The sequence below is a fragment of the Nansenia antarctica genome (assembly GCF_963989245.1).
Source record: "Nansenia antarctica genome assembly, chromosome: 13".
NCBI lineage: Eukaryota > Metazoa > Chordata > Actinopteri > Argentiniformes > Microstomatidae > Nansenia > Nansenia antarctica.
Window position 1 is genome coordinate 17,710,321 of NC_137683.1, and position 20,447 is coordinate 17,730,767.

Sequence of the window (20,447 nt, forward strand, 5' to 3'; positions counted from 1 at the left end):
CCGCAGAGGCTGAGGAAAACAACACCGTCGTCAGACCTTGTAGGCGTCTCGCTACCCCCAAACGCACAAGTTATTTTCTGCATTTCCACTGTGTTATTGCGGTATTACAACCACGAGCATAATCTATTGCCACAACACAATAAGGAGGAGGCGAGGACTGCGTCCCTCGCTCTCAAATTAGGGAGATTTGTCACGCGTACAATCATTCCCCACCGTACACACTAAAGGGTTTTCCAGATAAGCTTTTTATATGAGCTGACTTCACAATGCAATTTGCACTTGAGGCAAAGCAAGGAGACCACTTGGAAGAAATTGCCATACTTGGAAGGAATTGTACTGAGCAGAGAGCTGGGGGCCAAAACCTAATTTGCTGAAAACAAACGGCGGCTCCATCCCTGTAGCTTCAGGTAGCCAGCACAGACAACAGCCAATCTGGGACAGAGATGAAGGAGAGAGAGAGAAAGAGAGAGGACAGAGAAGAAGGAGAAAGAGAGAGAGAGAGGACAGAGAAGAAGGAGAAAAAGAGAGAGAGGACAGAGAAGAAGGAGAAAGAGAGAGAGAGAGGACAGAGAAGAAGGAGAAAGAGAGAGAGAGAGGACAGAGAAGAAGGAGAAAGAGAGAGAGAGAGAACAGAGAAGGAGAAAGAAAGAGAGAGAGAAAGAGAAAGAGAGAGAGAGGACAGAGAAGAAGGAGACCAAATGAGAGAAGGAGGGGGAGAAAACACCAAAGGAAACGGGAGATATGCAGAGAGCGAAGAGAAGAAACTTCCTGATCTGATGTGTGTCTGGAGATATTTTAATATCATTCCTCTCTTTCTCTTTCTCTCCCTCTCTGTCTCTCTCTGTCTGTCTCGCCTTTTCAATTCTCTCTCTCTCTCTCTCTCTCTCTCTCTCTCTCTCTCTCTCTCTGTCTCTCTCTCCATCTATCCCGGGGGTCTACATTAACTCCCTGTCTGCATTATGAAAGTACAGGTGGGCCACATCTGTCTCTAGCAGACTGTGGGCCTCAATGGAACCAGAGAGAGAGAGAGAGAGAGAGAGAGAGAGAGAGAGAGAGAGAGAGAGAGAGAGAGAGAGAGAGAGAGAGAGAGGAAATGAGAAATATATGTTTTCTATTCTGCTGATGGGCAGCCCAGGGATCTCAGATGGGACTTGGAAGTCTAGACAAGGGAACAAGGTAACCCAGAGGTGCTGTGAAGAGCCTGGGGAGAGAGGCGGCAGGCGGCAGGACGCAGCTGCGACTCAGACAGCAAAGATCTATGTGGAAAATGGAGCCTGTCCCTTCAATGTTGAGTTTGACAGGAAGAAATCCTCCCAAAGGAGGCTTCACACTGTGCCAACACAAAAAGACACAACTCTCACGACGACGAGGACTCAAAGCGTCAAAACGAATATAACACATTTGCTAGCTTACATTTATGAGCTCCCAGAATTACTTGTAATCACTGTAGAAATGCAGATCTGCAGATCCAGCTTCATTTACTGCTTTGGTTGGTTGAGCTTCATCACTGCTTTGGTTGGTTGAGCTAGTCCAGCGTTTAACCTTGCTGTGTGTTCTGGAGTCAGGCTGTATGTGTTTTAGCCTGATCCCAGATCTGTATGTGTTTTAGCCTGGTCCCAGATCTGTATGTGTTTTAGCCTGGTCCCAGATCTGTATGTGTTTTAGCCTGGTCCCAGATCTGTATGTGTTTTAGCCTGGTCCCAGATCTGTATGTGTTTTAGCCTGGTCCCAGATCTGTATGTGTTTTAGCCTGGTCCCAGATCTGTATGTGTTTTAGCCTGGTCCCAGATCTGTATGTGTTTTAGCCTGGTCCCAGATCTGTATGTGTTTTAGCCTGGTCCCAGATCTGTATGTGTTTTAGCCTGGTCCCAGATCTGTATGTGTTTTAGCCAGGTCCCAGATCTGGATGTGTTTTAGCCTGGTCCCAGATCTTTATGTGTTTTAGCCTGGTCCCAGATCTGTATGTGTTTTAGCCTGGTCCCAGATCTGTATGTGTTTTAGCCTGGTCCCAGATCTGTATGTGTTTTAGCCTGGTCCCAGATCTGTATGTGTTTTAGCCTGGTCCCAGATCTGTATGTGTTTTAGCCTGGTCCCAGATCTGTATGTGTTTTAGCCTGGTCCCAGATCTGTATGTGTTTTAGCCTGGTCCCAGATCTGTATGTGTTTTAGCCTGGTCCCAGATCTGGATGTGTTTTAGCCTGGTCCCAGATCTGGATGTGTTTTAGCATAAAAGCATAACAAGAGCAGGACATTTAGTTTCATTTTAAAACAGCATAACATCTTGTAAAAGCAGAATAATTCTGTAGTCATACACACCCCCCCCCCCCCCCCCCCCCACCCCAACATTTGACCCCTAACAACTAATTCCAAGAGTGTCTAAGACAGTCTACAGGGCCTGGCTGACGGCATTCATCCTGACCCCCCCATGTTCTTATTCATCTGACATTCTGCTCTGGACCCCTGCCAACAGCTCCTACTACCACTGTCTTTGCCCCCTGGAAGATAATATGATTGCGCGCTTAGAATATAAAACAGCCTTTCCTAGACTCTATGATAATGGATATCCTTATGGGATGGACACTGTAACACACGGCACACTCTACCTTTAGTCAGCGCACTCTATGTTTTGACAGTGTTTTTTTTTCTCTTGTGACTGTAATCAACTGTTCTCAGTTAACTGCTTTGCTATCACTTCTTTGGCAGTGTGTTATTTGCTTGGTCTCTAAGTGAGCACTGGGTTTTATTTGGCTGCAGTGATGTGTAAAGTGCGTTTGACGAGGTAACAGGTAGGATTCAAACCCGGGGTTCTCCCGTGTCAAAAACCCAAGGTGCCAGGCGGACATCCTCAAGGTCTGAGGGTGACATTTATGTTTACATGTCTCAGACAGGGCTACCTCGTCACAAGAGCATGGTTCCAAATCACCTCTACGCTACACATGCCCTTACTGTAGCTATGCTGGCTGTCATAGTCACTGAAAGTGACTGTATGTACAGTATAATGTGTCAGGTGAGCTTATGGGATGTTTGGTCAGTGTATGTGATAGTGACTGTATGTACAGTATAATGTGTCAGGTGAGCTTATGGGATGTTTGGTCAGTGTATGTGATAGTGACTGTATGTACAGTATAATGTGTCAGGTGAGCTTATGGGGTGTTTGGTCAGTGTATGTGATAGTGACTGTGTGTGTAATGTATAATGTGTCAGGTGAGCTTATGGGGTGTTTGGTCAGTGTATGTGATAGTGACTGTGTGTGTAATGTATAATGTGTCAGGTGAGCTTATGGGGTGTTTGGTCAGCGTGGCCCGTGGTTTGGCCCGGTCCTGAAGGAGAAGACCCAGTTCACTCACTCAGCAGCCGGCGGGGCAGGACCTGCAGGCTTCTCTTCATGGTAACATGTGGTCCGGCTCCTCCTCCACAGGGCTCATGGTTCTCTATGGGACAGAGAGAGAGAGAGAGAGGGAGAGAGGAAGAGAGAGAGGGAGAGGGAGAGAGGAAGAGAGAGAGGGAGAGGGAGAGAGGGAGAGAGAGGTAAGGTGAGACAGGGAGGTCAGGTACTGTACCACAGTCCGCGGTCAGGTATCACGGTCACATACACTGATTAGGTAAGGAGAGAGGGAGAGAGAGAGAGAGAGAGAGAGAGAGAGAGAGAGAGAGAGAGAGAGAGAGATAGAGAGAGAGAGAATAGATAGAGAGAAAATAACAGAGGACTGTTTAACCACAAAGTCCATAACAACTATCAAGCCCCCCCCCCCCCCCCCCCGTATAACAAAATAAATATTCATCATTACAGATGCTAATCTGCCATGGGAAGAAAATTCAGGGTTTAATCAGGGTTGGGTAAGATAAACAAATACATACATATACAGTACAGAGCACTTGCTAACCATGGAATCTAGCTCTGACACTGCACTGCCTGAGCTGGTCAGCAAAACCAATTATGGTGCATTAAAGATTGATCAGGATCAGCCCTGTTCTAAGCCGCTCATGTGTATAACCAACTCCAAGGGATGTTCTTAGGGAGAGAGAGGAGTGATAGCACCAGGTTGAATGGATTTCCACACACACATTTTCACCTCTGGTGTGTGTGTGTGTGTGTGTGTGTGTGTGTGTGTGTGCGTACGTACTGTACATACATACATGCATGCGTGTTTGTGTGTGTGTGTGAGATTGTGCTTCCCTTTGTTGTCTTGCCTTGTGGGAATACTGTACACACACATATACCCGCACAAACACCCACCCACACACACACACCACAGGCACACACTTTAGCACGCACACACACACACCCACACACACACACACACACACACACACACACACACACACACTCACACACACACACACACACACACACACACACACACACACACATGCACACACACCTGAGCTCTATCCCCACTGCATAAATAATCTGGTGCGAGTGTGAAATTGGATTTGAACCCCCTAGGACGAGGAGGTCTGGTTGTGAGGGCAGACTTGTGTTTCCTGGTGAGAAAATGGAGAGGGAGACGGACAGACAACCACAACCACAGCAGCATACATTGATTCTGTCATAACACATTACTCCTTAAACAATCCTGCCCTGTCATGAAAGACTGGAAAAAATCCATCACCAGCTGCCTGCTCTCCACTTCAAAACAAAACATGGGACAACCACAGGGGTCTGCTTCTCGAGACTCTCTCTCTCTCTCTCTCTCCTCTCTCATCTCTCTCACTCTCTCCCCACCAAACTCTTTCTCTCTCTCCCTCTCTATCTCCCCTATCTATCTCCCCCTCCCTCCCTCCCTCCCTCTCTCTCTCTCTCTCCCTGTCTGGTGTATGCTGTAGCATCATGCTCACGGTCTAATGAGCTCAGCGGTGTGTGTGGTGTGAGGCAGAGTTACAGCTGAGCCTCTCCACAGTGATCCCACATCATCAACCTGTACCGCAGCAGCAGGGCTCAGAGACGTTCGCTAACTCACCACTGGGCACGTGAGGAAGGGGGAGGAAGGGGAGGAGGGGGGGAGGGAGGGTGATTCATTTCCACTTGTTATCACAAAACAGACGCTGCAGGTGTGCGTGTGCGTGTGCGTGTGTGTGTGTGTGAGTGTGTGTGTGTGCATGTGTGTGTGCGTGCGCGTGTTTGACTCCACAGAGGGAGGAGAGAGAGAAAGAGAGAGAGAGAGAGGGAGAGAGAGAGAGAGAGAGAGAGAGAGAGAGAGAGAGAGAGAGAGAGAGAGAGAGAGAGAGAAGAGGCTGCTGCTTTAAACAGGTCACAGGAGTGTTACGTCTGTGTTTACGACAGTTTGGGCTTTACGACAGGTGCCGTATTACGTTTTGTGTTACACGTGTGTTTGATTAAATGGAGTTGCAAGCTCCGACTACAAGCTCTGAGTTCGACTCCGTTATTAAACATAACATTGGCGACGAGCGATGGCTGATTGTTCTCTACCAACACCCCCTCCTTTCCTAGCAGTCCCGGCAGAACCACCGATTCCGTGGGGCCGCTGGATTTCCTCTTTCGAAACATACATCCTAGCTGCCGGTTTGGAGGATGTATCAGACAAGAGGAAATATGCGTTGTTGCGGCACTGCCTGGGAGCGGAGGGTCAGCGCGTGTTTGAAACTCTTGGCCCTGCGGCGAGATACACAGACGCTGTGGAACTATTGAAGCAACACTTCGCCCCTCCACAAAGCGCTCTTCTCCGCCGCGTCATATTCGGACGAAGACACCAACGAACAGGTGAGACAGTGACACAGTATGTGGCTGATCTGCGGGGTTTGGCGAGCGTATGCAAGTTCGGGACATTACAGAACGAAATGATAAGAGACCAACTCATCTTACACACGAACTGTGACAAGATTAGGGAAAAACTGTTACTGGAAAATGATGAACTTACATTATCAGCAGCTCTGAACATGGCGGTCCAGGTTGAAACAGCTTTAGAATGTGCAGTTAGTTTTTCAGCCTCTCCCAGCTCACCGGCAGAGGGCGCGCACAGCCTACAGGTGCCCCTCCTCCACGTGAGTGCAACCAGCGGCGGGGAGAGCATTTTACTGGCCTCTCGGTCACGCGACCAGCCACACCAGCCGTGTGGGAATTGCGGCTCTTCTGCACACAATTCAAGAGCTCAGACATGCCCAGCCCGTGGTAAAACCTGCTCCAACTGCGGGAGACTAAACCACTTTCACAAGGTCTGCAGGTCTGCCCCAGCTAGAGCTTCCCAGTCACCTACCACAGTCATCCATAATGTCAGCTCAGGACGAGCGCCATTCAAAACATGCTCGTTGATGGTTGGTGATGTCACTCTGCCGCTCCTCCTAGACACTGGAGCCACAGTGTCCCTTGTGAACTTGACGACCTATACACAGTTCTTCTCCCATGTGCCCCTGGGGTTGCCCTCCACCACCCTGCGTGGCTATGCCAACTCTAAGATTGACATTGTGGGCTCTTTTCAGCTGCCTGTGAAGTACGGGGAGAGGACACTGCCGGCTTTCAGGTTCAACGTTGCACGCCACGGGACCAACTTGTTAGGCCTCGACCTGTTCAACGCCCTCGGTTTCACCCTGCTAGACACAGCTGGCTCAGAGATTCACACCGTTTCCATCCCCTGGCAGCAACAGTGGCCTGCGCTGTTCAGCGGTGTAGGCTGCCTCGACACTTTTGCCCACCAGCCTCTGTTAGATCCTACAGTGATGCCTGTTATACAGCCCCTCCGCCGCTCCCCCCTGGCTCTCCGCGATGACATCTCCTCTCAACTACAGAGCATGCTCGATAGCGACATAATTGAGCAGGTGAATGCATCGCCTTGGATCTCCAACCTGGTGGTGGCGAAGAAGAAGTCTGGGGGGCTGCGCATCTGCGTGGATCTGAGAGCGGTAAACAAGGCCATCATCCCTGACAAATACCCCTTGCCAACGATAGAGGAGCTCACCGCCCAGTTCTACGGGTCCAGCGTGTTCTCTAAACTGGACCTCCGTCAGGGTTACCTCCAAGTGCCACTACACCCCGAGAGCCGCAACCTCACAGCGTTCATCACTCACAGAGGGGTTTTCCGCTACAAACGCATGGCTTTCGGTTTAAGCTCCGCCCCCAGCTGCTTCCAAAAGATCATGGCCTCCATCTTCGCTGGGATCCCAGGTGTGGCCATCTATCTTGATGACATCGTGGTTCACGGGGCCACCGTCGAGAGCCACAACGAGCGTCTCCACAGTGTGTTCAGTGCATTGGCCAAGCATCACCTCACACTCAATGGTGAGAAGTGTGTATTCGCCGCCCCAGCCATTGACTTTGTGGGGTTCCGCCTCTCAGCTGATGGCACGTACCCGCTGCACTCGAACACCGAGGCCATCCATCATGTCCCGGAGCCCACCACAGCCGCTCAGGTGGCCTCCTTTCTAGGCATGACGGCGTACTACCTCCGTTTCCTGCCACAGTACTCGGCCACAACCACACCGCTGCGGAAGCTGTTGAAGCATGACGAGCCCTGGCTCTGGACGTCTGCCTGCTCAGACGCCGTACGCCTCCTGAAGGCCCAACTCACCTCACCACCGGTCCTGGCGCATTTCGACCTGGCCAGCCCCACTCTTGTCACGTGCGACGCCTCTGCCACAGCCATTGGTGCGGTGATGTCCCAGCTGCAAGGGGGGGTGGAGAGACCGATCGCCTTCGCCTCCCGTGCTCTCAGCCCCACGGAACAGAAGTACTCGGTGGGGGAGCGGGAGGCCCTAGCATGCCTCTGGGCATGTGAGCGCTGGCACATGTACCTCTATGGACGGCTATTCACACTGAGGACAGACCACCAGGCCCTCATCACCCTCCTGGCCACGTCTGGCACCGGTCACAAGCCACTCCGCCTCCACCGCTGGGCCGACCGCCTGCAACAGTACAACTATCGGCTACAGTTCACGCCAGGACGAGACAACGTGGTAGCCGACTTGCTATCACGCGCAATCCCCAGCCCACCCACAGCCCCAACCTTGACCCCCGGACTGGACCAGGCTGAGCATGACCTCGTCCAGCTCCTCCACACACCCCTTCAGGAGACGGTGTCGCTGAAGGAGCTCCGGGATGCCTCAGCCGATGACCCCACCCTCTCTACACTCTCAACCTACATCACGCAGGGGTGGCCGGTAAGAGTACCTGACGAGCTACTCACTTACTCCAGGATCAGGGAGGAGTTGTCGGTTTGGAATGACACCTGTGTCGCTCGCGGGTTCTGCACTGTGGTCCCAGGTGTCCTTCGGGCGCGTATCCTTGCTATGGCGCACGAGGGTCACCTGGGCATAGTCAGGCTCAAACAGCGCTGTCGTGAGGTTGTGTGGTGGCCAGGCATCGACAGGGAACTCGAAACCCTGGTCAAGGATTGCACTGCCTGTCTCCTTAGTGGTAAGACCAGGGCTCCAGCTCCACCCCCGCCCATGCAGCCGTTGGACTGGCCATCTCAACCCTGGGAGCACCTGCAACTGGATATCTGCGGCGAGCTGCATGGGGTACCACATCACCAGCGTTTTCTCGTTGTGACCTACGACCTCCACTCTAAGTGGCCAGAGGTGACACCTGTGGGCTCGGTCACAGCAAAGGTGCTGATCGGCATTCTCGACGCTCTGTTTGCGCGTTGGGGCCTGCCCAAGAGGATCACGACTGACAACGGTCCTCAAATGGTTTCCCATGAACTGTCCTCCTATCTAGTGGGTAAAGGGATCCACCACATCCGCACAGCGTTCTACCACCCTGCTGCGAACGGGGGGGTGGAACGGCTGAACCAAACACTGAAGAATGGCATCAGGGCCCACCTGGCACAAGGGTGCACGCTCACCACCAGCCTCCTCCAGACGCTGTTGCATTATCGGGCCACGCGACACGCCACTACAGGAGTCTCCCCAGCCTCCCTCATGCTGGGGCGGGAGCTCCAGCTGCCTCTCGATAGGCTCCGCCCTACACTAGCTCAGCTCCCGGTCCATCCAGTTCAAGCCACAGTCACCAAACACCAGCGCTTGATGAAGGATCGTTTCGACAGGGCCAGACGTGCTAGGCCACCTGTCATCGCTGTGTCGGACTGGGTCAGGATCCGACGACCTCATCGGGACAACAAACTCCAGTCGTTTTGGTCTGACCCTGTCCAGGTCAGCAAACAGCTTGGCCCGGCCTCGTTTAGGCTCGCCGACGGCACTCGCTGGCATGCTACCCGCCTGCGTAAGGTGCAGCCTCCCCCTGGCCCAGCGCTGAGTGTGGCCTCTTCCACAGTCTTGCCAGCCGCACGGTTGGATGAAGCAGCAACCCCGGCCTACCAGGCTCAGCCCCAAGGCGTGGAGCCGCCACCAGTGGCTGTGGCTGCACCAGAGCCACGTCTGGTTCGAGCACGCAACAGGCCCGAGCACTTGCGTGATTACATGACTGAGTATCACACCTAGGTTGTGTGAGGGGGGGGGAAATGTTACGTCTGTGTTTACGACAGTTTGGGCTTTACGACAGGTGCCGTATTACGTTTTGTGTTACACGTGTGTTTGATTAAATGGAGTTGCAAGCTCCGACTACAAGCTCTGAGTTCGACTCCGTTATTAAACATAACAAGGAGGTCACCATGAGTTTGCTCAGTCTGCTCACAGGGCAGGTTCACAGAGCAGGTTCACATGGCAGGTTCACAGGGCAGAGTGCATCATGGGACACAGAGATGATGTACAGTGGCAGGCCAGGTCACGGCCCTACTGGGACTCCTGTCCTCAGGGCCAGGCTGTAGCATCGGGTTTGGACTGGTTCTTATGTAAGAGTAGCTGTTTGAAATAGTCTCTATTCAAGGATTCCACTTATTTATTAATGAATACATACAGTAGGTAGTGTGTAGTGGCAGGTCAATAGTCCTTGGAATCCAGGGTCGAGATAGGCCATGATATAGTCAGAAGAAGTTTAGACTAGGTCTGTTGTAGGTGTAGCTGCTATCAACTATGTCTTGATTCAAGATCCACTTCCATCAGACATGCATGGGCATATGTTAATATTAAGCATGGTAGACAATTCACAAAACAACACGAACCCCTCCATCTTTTGATTTGACTGTAATTTCATCTTAGTGCTCCACAACACGCATCCCAGCCTTTTTACTGGTGAATAACCAGCGACTGCATGGCAACTGACACTCACAGAGACCGTGGCCATCTCCATGGTAACTCTAATAGTACATCATATTCAAATCTCCTCGAGGGGACAACTGTGGGGGTAGAAAAAGAACACACACACACACACACACACACATACACACACACACACACACACACACACACACACACACACACAATAAAGCACTCAGCATTGTGACTCTGAGAATATAAATGCTCAAAACGAAACATTTCGAAATCCATTCTCCAAAAGAACAGTCTTTTGTGTTTGAGATCATGTTGTTGACAGCCTTTTGGGTCCCCAAATGCCATGAGCTACGACTTGACTGCAGCTATGAATAGTACGTCTGGAGGCAGGTGGGGGGGCACAGCGTTGAAGCTTCCAAGCGAGGCCAAGGTCACCCAAGACGCCATCATGTAATAAACCCATCAGTCCCATCTCCCGGTGGGCACCGGCCGCAAGGATAGCAACAATGCTTTTTAATTTTGGACTTCCCTGTATTCTACCGTAGGGGTCCAAGCTTTGGCTCAGCGCCTGGAGAAGCTGCAGAGTTTCCGTAACAGAAGAGAAGATGATGAAGGAGAGGGGGTGGGAGTGGGCTGTGGCCCTGTTCTGTTCCCACGACGACCCACAGATAACTAACCCCCTAATCAGAACCCGGTTAGGTCAACTGATGTATTTTCTCACTCCAATTTGCTACAATGTTCTCACAGTTTGGTGCATTATCTCCCTGCTCCAGCTGGTCACACTGCAGCTGTCTGGCAGAGGAGGGTACCATGGTAAACACTACAGTGAGGTGAAATTAGAGGCGTTGTGCTTCTGAATTCATTACACAGATTTATGGAGTGAAATCAGATGGGGGAAAATAGGATTCCAAAAATACAAATCTGAAAAAAGACTGCGGGAGTCGTAACGCAGCCCTTTCAGTTCGTCATCAGCCTTACTGAGAATAAGAGTTACCACGGTAATAACTTTTCACAGAACACGCATTTAAATCTTGCATATCCCATAAAATACCGCCTCCGCTATGAATGCCACAGTACGAAATCTATATCGGTGGACTAACTTGGCGAAGTAAAACTTTTCCAATTCATCAGGGCATTTAATGCCACTATCATTCATGTGGATGGATTATGCGAGCGAGCCCAAATATGGTCATTATTATGGCAGCCGTACCGGATGAACAATGACACAGCTAAATCAGAGACAGGAGGATCCACACGGGTGTCATTAGCTTGATCTCAGGGGATCGCGCGTGATAGCGGCTCTGTGATGACGCCCGTCTCCTCTCGCCCTCCTCTCCCAGCGTGCTCCAGAGGCCCAGCCCCAGAGCCAGGGCTGAGACTCTTCCCTTTGATGATTCTCCCCTTTGATGGGGATCAGCTAACAGCTCCCGATAACGACCGAGCCTCACACGTTGGGTCCCATTCTGTCCGCGTGCTTCCTGAGCTGTTGTTCACGGGGCCCCAGCGTGTCTGTGTCCAGTACTGGGTAGTGGTGGTGTCTCAGAGCCCCCAGCCGCCCCCCTCCTCCCCTCATCCTCCACGGCCCTTCCGTGACCTCGCTGACCAAGGCCAAGCAGGGCTTTAACAGGAATTCACATAAGACCCACCACACACACACACACAGCCCACTGGGTAAAAGCACAAGGCTGATTAACAATGAACAATGACATTACGAAACAAACAAACACTTCACTTCACCGTAGAGAGAGAAACAAAACAAAAAAACAGTTAAGGCTGATGACTCAAACACCAGCCAGCCCTAACCGTGACCCTGGAGGGCTTTGATAACTTCATTGGCTACCTGGACACAGCCGACCAGTCGAAGCAACCAAATGTTTTACGCCGGTATTGATCAGCTAGGTCTAATGGGCGCAGACAAACAAAACAACCAGCACGTTACAGCACGCTAGGTACTCTACTACACACACAGCACAAAGAAGGGTCAGCTCTTCCCTGGGCCCAATAATCCTCTCCACAAAGCCAATTGTCGACTGCTGCCAGACGCCAGTCGGCCATTGATGCTGCTGAGTCACTGTGCTGTGAGCGGCCTGTGGCAGCCATGGCAGGATGAGTTGCTGCTGCAGGGTGCTGTGTCATGCAGGCTGGCGCTGTCTGCACGGGTCATCAATCTGTGCCCCATTTCTGCCTCCCTCCCCTCTCCCTGACCCCCTCCCCACCCCCCCATCCACCCTGGCTGCACAGTTAACACGGCAGGCCATTAAAAGGACATTAAAACACCCAGCATGCCGTTCACCCCGCCGCGGCGGGAGGCGGGGGGGACACATCATCAGTTCCCATCATCCTCGCTGAGAGACCCACGGCTGTTACATAACCATGGGGGAGTCTAGCATGATTATGTACACACTATTCTACATGTGTGGATTGGGATGTATTAACATATGTACACACTTTCTTCATGTGTGGGTGGGTACATATTAACATTGATCACAAACAGACTCAAATTGCAGTACCGCCAAATCCATCCATCCAGCCACACATACACGCATACCAGTATGATACATTCACTAATAGGAGTATGCAGTAAGATTATATCCACCATCAAATACAGTATTATACAGGCCATCAGGTGAACACATGCTGTCAGTTCAGATGTGTCTTCCCAGGGTAGAGGCCCCGGATTAACATCAGTAATGAAAAGCAAAGCAGTGTAGCGTCACGAATGATACACCTGCCAATAGCCATTTGTGTAGGAGTGACATGGAGCAGAGTGTAGCAGCATAGCAACTGAGTGGGCACCTGTTTGTGTGTGTGCGTGTGTGTGTGTGCGTGTGGTGCGTCACTGGGGTATTGCGTGTGGGTGGGCTACTCAGGGTAGTTTGGAGAGCTCGGCTCTCATGTTCACACACACACACACACACACACACATCATAACATACTCATTCAAAAAGTATTCCTCTCAGTAGAAAGACGAGAGCGGGGGTGGAGAACAACACCTCCTGCCTCACTGTTACTCACCCCAGCCTGCCCTCGCACAGGACGCCCATTCATCAGTGCAACTGTGGCCACGGTCCTGTCCACGTGTGTGTGTGTGTGTGTGTGTGTGTGTGTGTGTGTGTGTGTCTGTGTGTGTGTGTGTGTGTGTGTGTGTGTGTCTGTGTGTGTGTGTGTGTGTGTGTGCGTGCGGTGTGTGTGTGTGTGTGTGTCTGTGTGTGTGTGTGTGCGGTGTGTATGTGTGTGCGGTGTGTCAGTGTGCGGTGTGTGTGTGTGTGCGGTGTGTGTGTGTCTGTGTGTGTGTGTGTGTGTCTGTGTGTGTGTGTGTGTGTGCGTGTGTGTGTGTATGTGTGTGCGCGGTGTGTGTGTGTGTGTGTGTATGTGTGTGTGTGTGTGTGTGTGTGTGTGCGGTGTGTGTGTGTGTGTGTGTGTGTGTGTGTGCGTGACTGTACGTGTGTTCACGCCAGCGTGCCCACGTCTGTCTATCTCTGCTGAAGCGACACGGCACAGCAGCCACCGCCTTCCACACAGTTCAGAGGCTCAGATGATTCATGTCGACCTGAGTAACAAGATTACAGGCAGCAGGTGAGCTAAGCTCCAGGGTTGGGGATATGATCCTGACAGACTAGAGTGTGGGATGTCTCTAAATGCCCCCCCCACCCCCACCCCACCCCACCCCCCGTGCCGAACCCTGTTCAGTCAGAAAGGGTAGGAGAAGGGCAGAGACTCTTTGTGATGTGATGGGGTCAATAAAAGATGTGATCAGTGGGGGGGGGCCATGCTGAGTGACACAGGCTCTGGACTCTAACACACCCTGTGTGACACACGGAGGCAAAGGGCTGAGGCAGGTGACGGGCCCCGTGGGAGACAGAGTTACATAACAGGGTATGTCCTCTGACTGGGTGAGGGAATAGCGGATCACCGACTGTCACAGAATAGTGACAGTCAGAGTGACTTGTTGCTGACAGGCACACTGTTGACAGCCTTATAAAGGCCTACAATATAGATGAGGCATCTGACTGGCTGAGATAGCTTGGGACCCTCGTTACAGGTGATACACAGTTGTTGTTATTATTGGGGCTAGACACGCGTTCACAGAAACACACACGCATGCATTCATGTGCACACACAGACACACAGACACACAGACACACACACGCACAGACAGACAGACACACACACACACACACACACACACACACACACACACACACACTCATCTTATATATCAATCGAGACAAAAAGAAACCTTTTTTTTTAGTGAGACTCCTGAGAAAAGGAAAAACCTGTACACACCAATGTCCAGTGTTATTGGATCAGGCAGACAGAGAGATTGGGATGCAGCTCATCTTTGCCACTGTCTGGGTCGTAAATATCAAGGTGATACATTTGACAGGTTAGGAAGTGTAGCTCAGTTTCCACCTCGTTGTGTGGCCAGTGGGACAGCCTTTCTCATCTGGAGAGCCAGCCCAGGTCTGCCTCTGGTGGTCTCTCTCTATAGCAAGGCTATGCTAGCTGAATGTGTACATAGTTAAAGAGTGTCTGTGGGGTCAGTCACAGAGGTCAGGTATTCTGCCACAGTGTACTCTCTGTTCAGGGCCAGACAGCGTTCCAATTTGTTTAGTTTTTTTTTGCTTAATTCTTCCCAATGGTGTCAAATAATTGTCTTTTAATCTTAAGCAGCGGTAGCCTAGAAGCTAGAGAGGCCGGCTAGTAATCAGAAGGTCGCTGGTTTGATCCCCGCCTCAGGAGACAATTAAGACTCTCTCTCTCTCTCTCTCTCTCTCTCTCTCTCTCTCTCCTTGTATGTGTCCTTGTGTGATCCTCCAGTGACTGACTGGCTGCTGTGTTGTGCTGCATGCAGCTCATGATCAACAGTAACGTGAAGCAGCAGGCAGCGTAACGTGTCAAAACCGCAGAGGAAATAGTACTGAACCTCAACCGGAGAGAGAGAGAGGGGCCTTAAGTTGACAGCTCTCTTTACACAGAGACATGGTGACGCGAGTGCACCTGTCCCCAGAGAGTTAGCTGCCCTAAAGGCTACGACGACCGACTGGAGTGTTATATAATGAGGCTAATCTACTACAGAGTGTACACTGGGTAGAAGCTGTTACCATGCTATTAGCATATCTACACCACACACACACACACACACACACACACACACAAGTGCCTTCGTCCTCCCCATGGGAATAGCGCCGACACCATACAGCCTTTGATTTATTAATATTCATCTTTGATCACACAAGAGAGGCTTTTTATCAAACAGGCTCCCATGCGGAGTGGATTGAGGCATATTGGAAATAAACAACATCAGTAAAAGACCGAGTGTGCTTTGGTTGTGGTGAAAATGTACACATGCTGAATAACCCTGTTTGTAAAGCTACCTGAAGCATGTGGACACATCCCTCTAGGAGAATGTGCTGTTCTTATTTCAGGGTCTTAGTCGTTTTACTATCATGAAGGTCAAGAAGCCTAGTGTGTGTATCATTCAATCCCTTTCATTCCTTACATCCAAGTGAAAGAGAAAGATGCAACAGAGGCAAGAATTCCCTCAGACCTCAGCCAAAAATACCTTTTGTCATCCGATTAAAATAGACACTGTTTTCTCTTTATCTATCTATATACAGTACAGTTTTAGACTCATAAAGCGCATTATCAAATTTATCACATTGTTTTATCAAAGCTTTGATGCAAGGAGATATCCTTCCCATTCCCAGACGATGCCAACAAGCGACCATCCCTGCCGGCCATGGGAGGATGGGGGAGGATGGGGGAGGATGGGGGAGGATGGGGGAGGATGGACTCCTGTGGGCTAGCTGGGCTATGTTTGGCTGTAGCAATCGTATGATGTTTAGGACTGTTCACAAGTATTTATTGCAACATAAAAGGCTAAGAGCATAATATGTAACCTTCTGACAAGCTATGTATGTCGCTACTGTGCCTTCTGCAACACTTACATGATGTAATAATACAATTCTGTTGCCGACTATTGAATAGTAGTAATGATGCACAGTAAAAGTCCCCCTCTGATCAGACTGTTGAACTTCCAGTGACCTCTGTAGGGTGTTTAACAGTGATATTCTGATAGCTGTGTGCGTGTGTGTGTGTGTGTGTGTGTGTGTGTGGGTGGGTGTGTATGTGTGTGTGTGTGTGTGTGTGTGTGTGTGTGAGTGTGTGTGAGTGTGAGTGTGCGTGTGTGTGTGTGTGTGTGTGTGCGTGTGTGTGTGTGTGTGTGTGAGTGTGTGCGAGTGTGTGTGTGCATGTGTGTGTGGTGTATGTGTGTGTGTGTGTGTGTGTGTGTGTATGTATGTGTGTGCGTGTCTGTGTCAGAGAGTTCCTGTAAAGCCTGTGACGTGTGTCCTCGACGTGACAGTCAATCTGCGGCGGGCCTGACACCTGTCACTCCTCTCCGCCTCAAACACACAAGTGACGGCTGACCTGTCGGTCACACACCGCCTGGCAGCCTCGGAGGACAGCCTCGCTACCTAGCACAGCGGGGGAAGCCAGCTAACCTCTCAACGCACGACTGAAGGTCCACACAACACAGCGTGCGGGAAGCAATGAGCTCCTTTACCGTGCTCATCGTCATGAACTAATCGCAATGCAGCAGGCCGTAGAACGAGTTCAGGAATGTACTACGACAGTGTATGAAGTAGAACACTTCAGACGCTCTCTAAAGCAGAGATACAGCGACCGAGCAATTAACTAATGTTCTTAACATCACTATTAAAAGGGAATGACTCATCCTCCGGTCTGTTATTCAGGAAAGTTTGCAAGTTCGAGACTTCAAGTCACTGCATGAATACACGATTCAGCTAATGAAGGCAATGGAACTCCCATTGAACCGACTTTGGGAGATTCTGCTGTGAAACTCTTCTGTTCAGACACCGCTTGAGATTCAGCTCTCATAGCCGCACGCTGTGGGGGCGACTAGCGTCTTGCGGGCACCGCGGTTGAGAGACGGTGTCCCCTCCTATGAGACCCTCACGGTCCAGCCCGGCCTCTGCTGTGATTGGTGGAACCGACATAAAAAGGGAAAGATATTTTTGGCCCCAGCGGAGGATCAGATGCATCTCCAGGCCTCCATGTTTTAGATGGAGGTAAACAGCGTACCACCGTACCATGACACACCAGAGGCGCTGCGCTGTGACACCGGGGGGGGGGGGGGCAGCTACCTGGTAAAACCCTCCCTCCGTGACCCTTACCGCATCACACTCACACAGTGAGTGCGCACCGTCACCGAGAGTGTGGCTGACGCATACCGCCATGACGCACAGGGACACGGTAAAGCAGCTTCACTGCGAAGGAAAAACAACAGCTTTTTGCAATAAAACACCAAAGGAAGAATGATTTCTACAAAGCCCCACACAGTACCACTGCTGGGTCTATCTAACAGACCCGGGAGGATGTGTCAAGGTGTGTTTGTCAATGTGACGTCTTTAGAGGTCCCTGCTGATAAACAGCACCGGTCTGAGGCGTAGGAAGGTTACTGCCATGTCAGTTGTTTGACGTCCTCCATGTCCCATTACTCATCCTAGAAGGAGTGGTGAGTCACTTAGTGTAGAGGACAGTGCAGGATAGTCATGAAGGGGGGGGGGCTCAAGTCTATGAGGGACACAAGGAGAGACTTTATCTACCTTTACGAGGGACACGCAGCGAGTTAGACAGCAGTCCCACTCATATTTTTCCATTTTATTGGATAGAGACAGTGAAGACAGACAGGAGAGTAAGGAGAGAGGGGGCATGTCAACAGTGCATGGACTGGATTCGAACCCATGCCGACACGGGCATATGTGTGCACTGTAGACTGCGGTGATAGACCACTGGACCACCCCAGGCAACACACACAGGGAGTTGTATTGTAGTGTATTTTCATATGACGTAGCCATGGCAACCCAACGGCCACGTAGTGAAAGCAACACAGTAGGAGACTCTGTTTGACTCCCTCTTTACTCATCCAGGGCTTGCTTGAGGGCAGAAACATATTTGTCATTTATCTGATTCGTTCCCCTATTCACTAGATAACCGTCCGTTTGTGTTGTTTCTGTTAGGAGAGATAGGGAGAGACACACGGTGGCCTTTTGACAATGCATGTGCAGAGGATGGAATGTCATCATGGGAGGATAATTGCATTGGGGTCCGAGTCAGCAAGACGGCCATAACATAGGTTGCATTGGAATTGTATTAGTGCATTATAATAAGACAATGACATCCTATTTGCAGGACGGAGAATGGCCTCACCTACTACCAAATTAAAGTGACGTGGACTCTGTTTAGTTGGCTCAGCGAAATAATAGTGACAGGGTATAAAGCCCTCTACGCAGATGGACTCTGCCTCTTTATTTTCTTCACATCCATATTTTTGACTTCATCCTGTGACCGATTCGGACCATCAGCTCCATTGAGGGGCCATGCTGTGTAACCTGCTTTTTTGAATAAACAAGTCTTAAATTTGCTCAAGAACTCTTCTTCATTTTTAGTAAGTAACAGATACCAAAATATATACGAAATAATGGCGAGACTAGCCCACGAGTAAATATATATAGCTTATAGTGATTAGAGTGACCGTCAATTTTTACATCTCTTCATTCAGCGCCTGGAGGTAAGTACCATTCCCCCTTTCTCTGCTCCCCCTCCCTCTCTCTCTGCTCTCTCTGTCTCTCCCTCTGTGACCCATTGACTTCTGCTTCCTCCCCCTTTCTCTGCTCCCCCTTTCTCTGCTCTCTGTCCCTCTCTCTCTCTCTGTCAGACTTCCAGCTTTGATGTAATTAAATGGTCTTAAGCTGTAAAACAAAAGAATTTAGATTTGTGTTGAGTATCTGTTAGAAATATAAGATAATTACAATTGGATTGAATTTAAAGAGCCGGATTTAGAAATCTGTAATTGTACATAAATGTGTAATTGTACGATATTGTAGAAGTATCGTGTGTATTGTGGAGCAAAGGATGAATTGCTTCAGTGCGCGTTTTGCGAATGCGCTGTCAGTAGAGTACTAAAGGAAGACGAACTTTAGTAGTGTCTATATGAAAAGTGTAGGCTTGTCGACAGAAAATTAACGGAAGACGTTTTGTTAATGGGTCGGCAATATTGGTTATTGTGAAGATTAGCGAGAAGCTGATGATTATGTTACTATGTGTATGGAATGAGCATTCCTGTTTGATAAAAGTGTAATTGGACTGTAAAGTCTGTTTTGTAAGTAAGAGCTTAGTCCGTGTTTATGAGCAGGAAATAGCTCTATTCTATTGTATGGAATCTGAATTCCTAGTTTGAAAGAGCATAGTCCGTGTTTGTGAGAAGACAAGAGGACCATTGTCAGCTAATTACTTTAGTGCCGTCAAGCCTTATGCCTGCAGGCGCTCAAGGCGTTCAAGTACAGAGGCTGTGGAAAAAAGGCATTGGAGAGTGTTAGAGTGAGGTTCATTTGGTGAATAATAAGCATTCCTTTAGAAAGGAACCTGACTTTGATTAAATACATTACTTATTTCTTGCAGATAAAATTGGATTCATTTCGCATGGGTTGTGTCGTATTCTAAAAGATAAGGAAAGTGAATTGACCAGTGGGATAGAGTGGTTTGGAGAAATTTCATTGACAGGTCTGGGGAAGGAACTTGCTGCCATCTAGTGGACAGATTGTAATAGTCCAATGGTAACGTTTTCTTTCACAGGGTTGCATCAATGAAGTGTTAATGACTAAGTCTAATTAATTATGCATTCCTTTCAAATAACAAGTCGATTTCTTTACAGATTGTAATTAATAATTAATCATTTTATTCCTTCCAAGATAAATCGATTTCTTTACAGGTTGTTGTCATTATTCGTGTTTTACATCTTTTTATTTCAAGTTAAGTTCTTTTTCACAGTTTTTGATTAAAGAATAGCAGAACAGTTTCTATCTGAGGATTGATCAGTCAAGGGTTTTGTGAATCAGAAAGACTTAGAGCGTGACCTGCTTTTGTAATTTGATAAATTGTGTTGAACAGCCTTTGTAGTTTAATAATTAAAGTTGACCTGAACTATAATTGGTATTGATTGAGCAATTAAGTGATACACATTCATACACAATAAGGGAAAAACATTTAGATTAAAACTAAACTAAATTTGGATTGAATTGAATTGAAATTAAATTGAATTTAAATTTGAATTGAATGATTATTTAGTTATGATTGTTAATAATTAATTAATATTAATTAATAGTGATAGTTGATTGTTAGTGATTAATTAGTTATAATTATTTAAATAATTTAAATTAAATTGAATTAAAATTTTAATTAAATTTAAATTAAAACACACACACACATAGATTACATTTAAGTCAATAATACACAATACCACTGAAACAATCCGTTGTTCTGAATTGTAATGTTCTGTGTAGACAGTTGACGCAGTTAAA

General features: G+C 49.1%; 1 protein-coding gene across 1 annotated transcript in view; it reads right to left on the reverse strand.

Moving 5' to 3' along the window:
• Positions 1–20,447, reverse strand: part of tmem108 (transmembrane protein 108) — a 61,284-nt gene that overhangs the window by 15,030 nt on the left and 25,807 nt on the right. The window contains exon 3 of the mRNA XM_080543986.1: positions 3,348–3,431. Within this exon, the coding sequence (XP_080400112.1) occupies positions 3,348–3,387 (40 nt within the window). The 5' untranslated portion in view covers positions 3,388–3,431. The remainder of the gene's footprint in view (positions 1–3,347; positions 3,432–20,447) is intronic.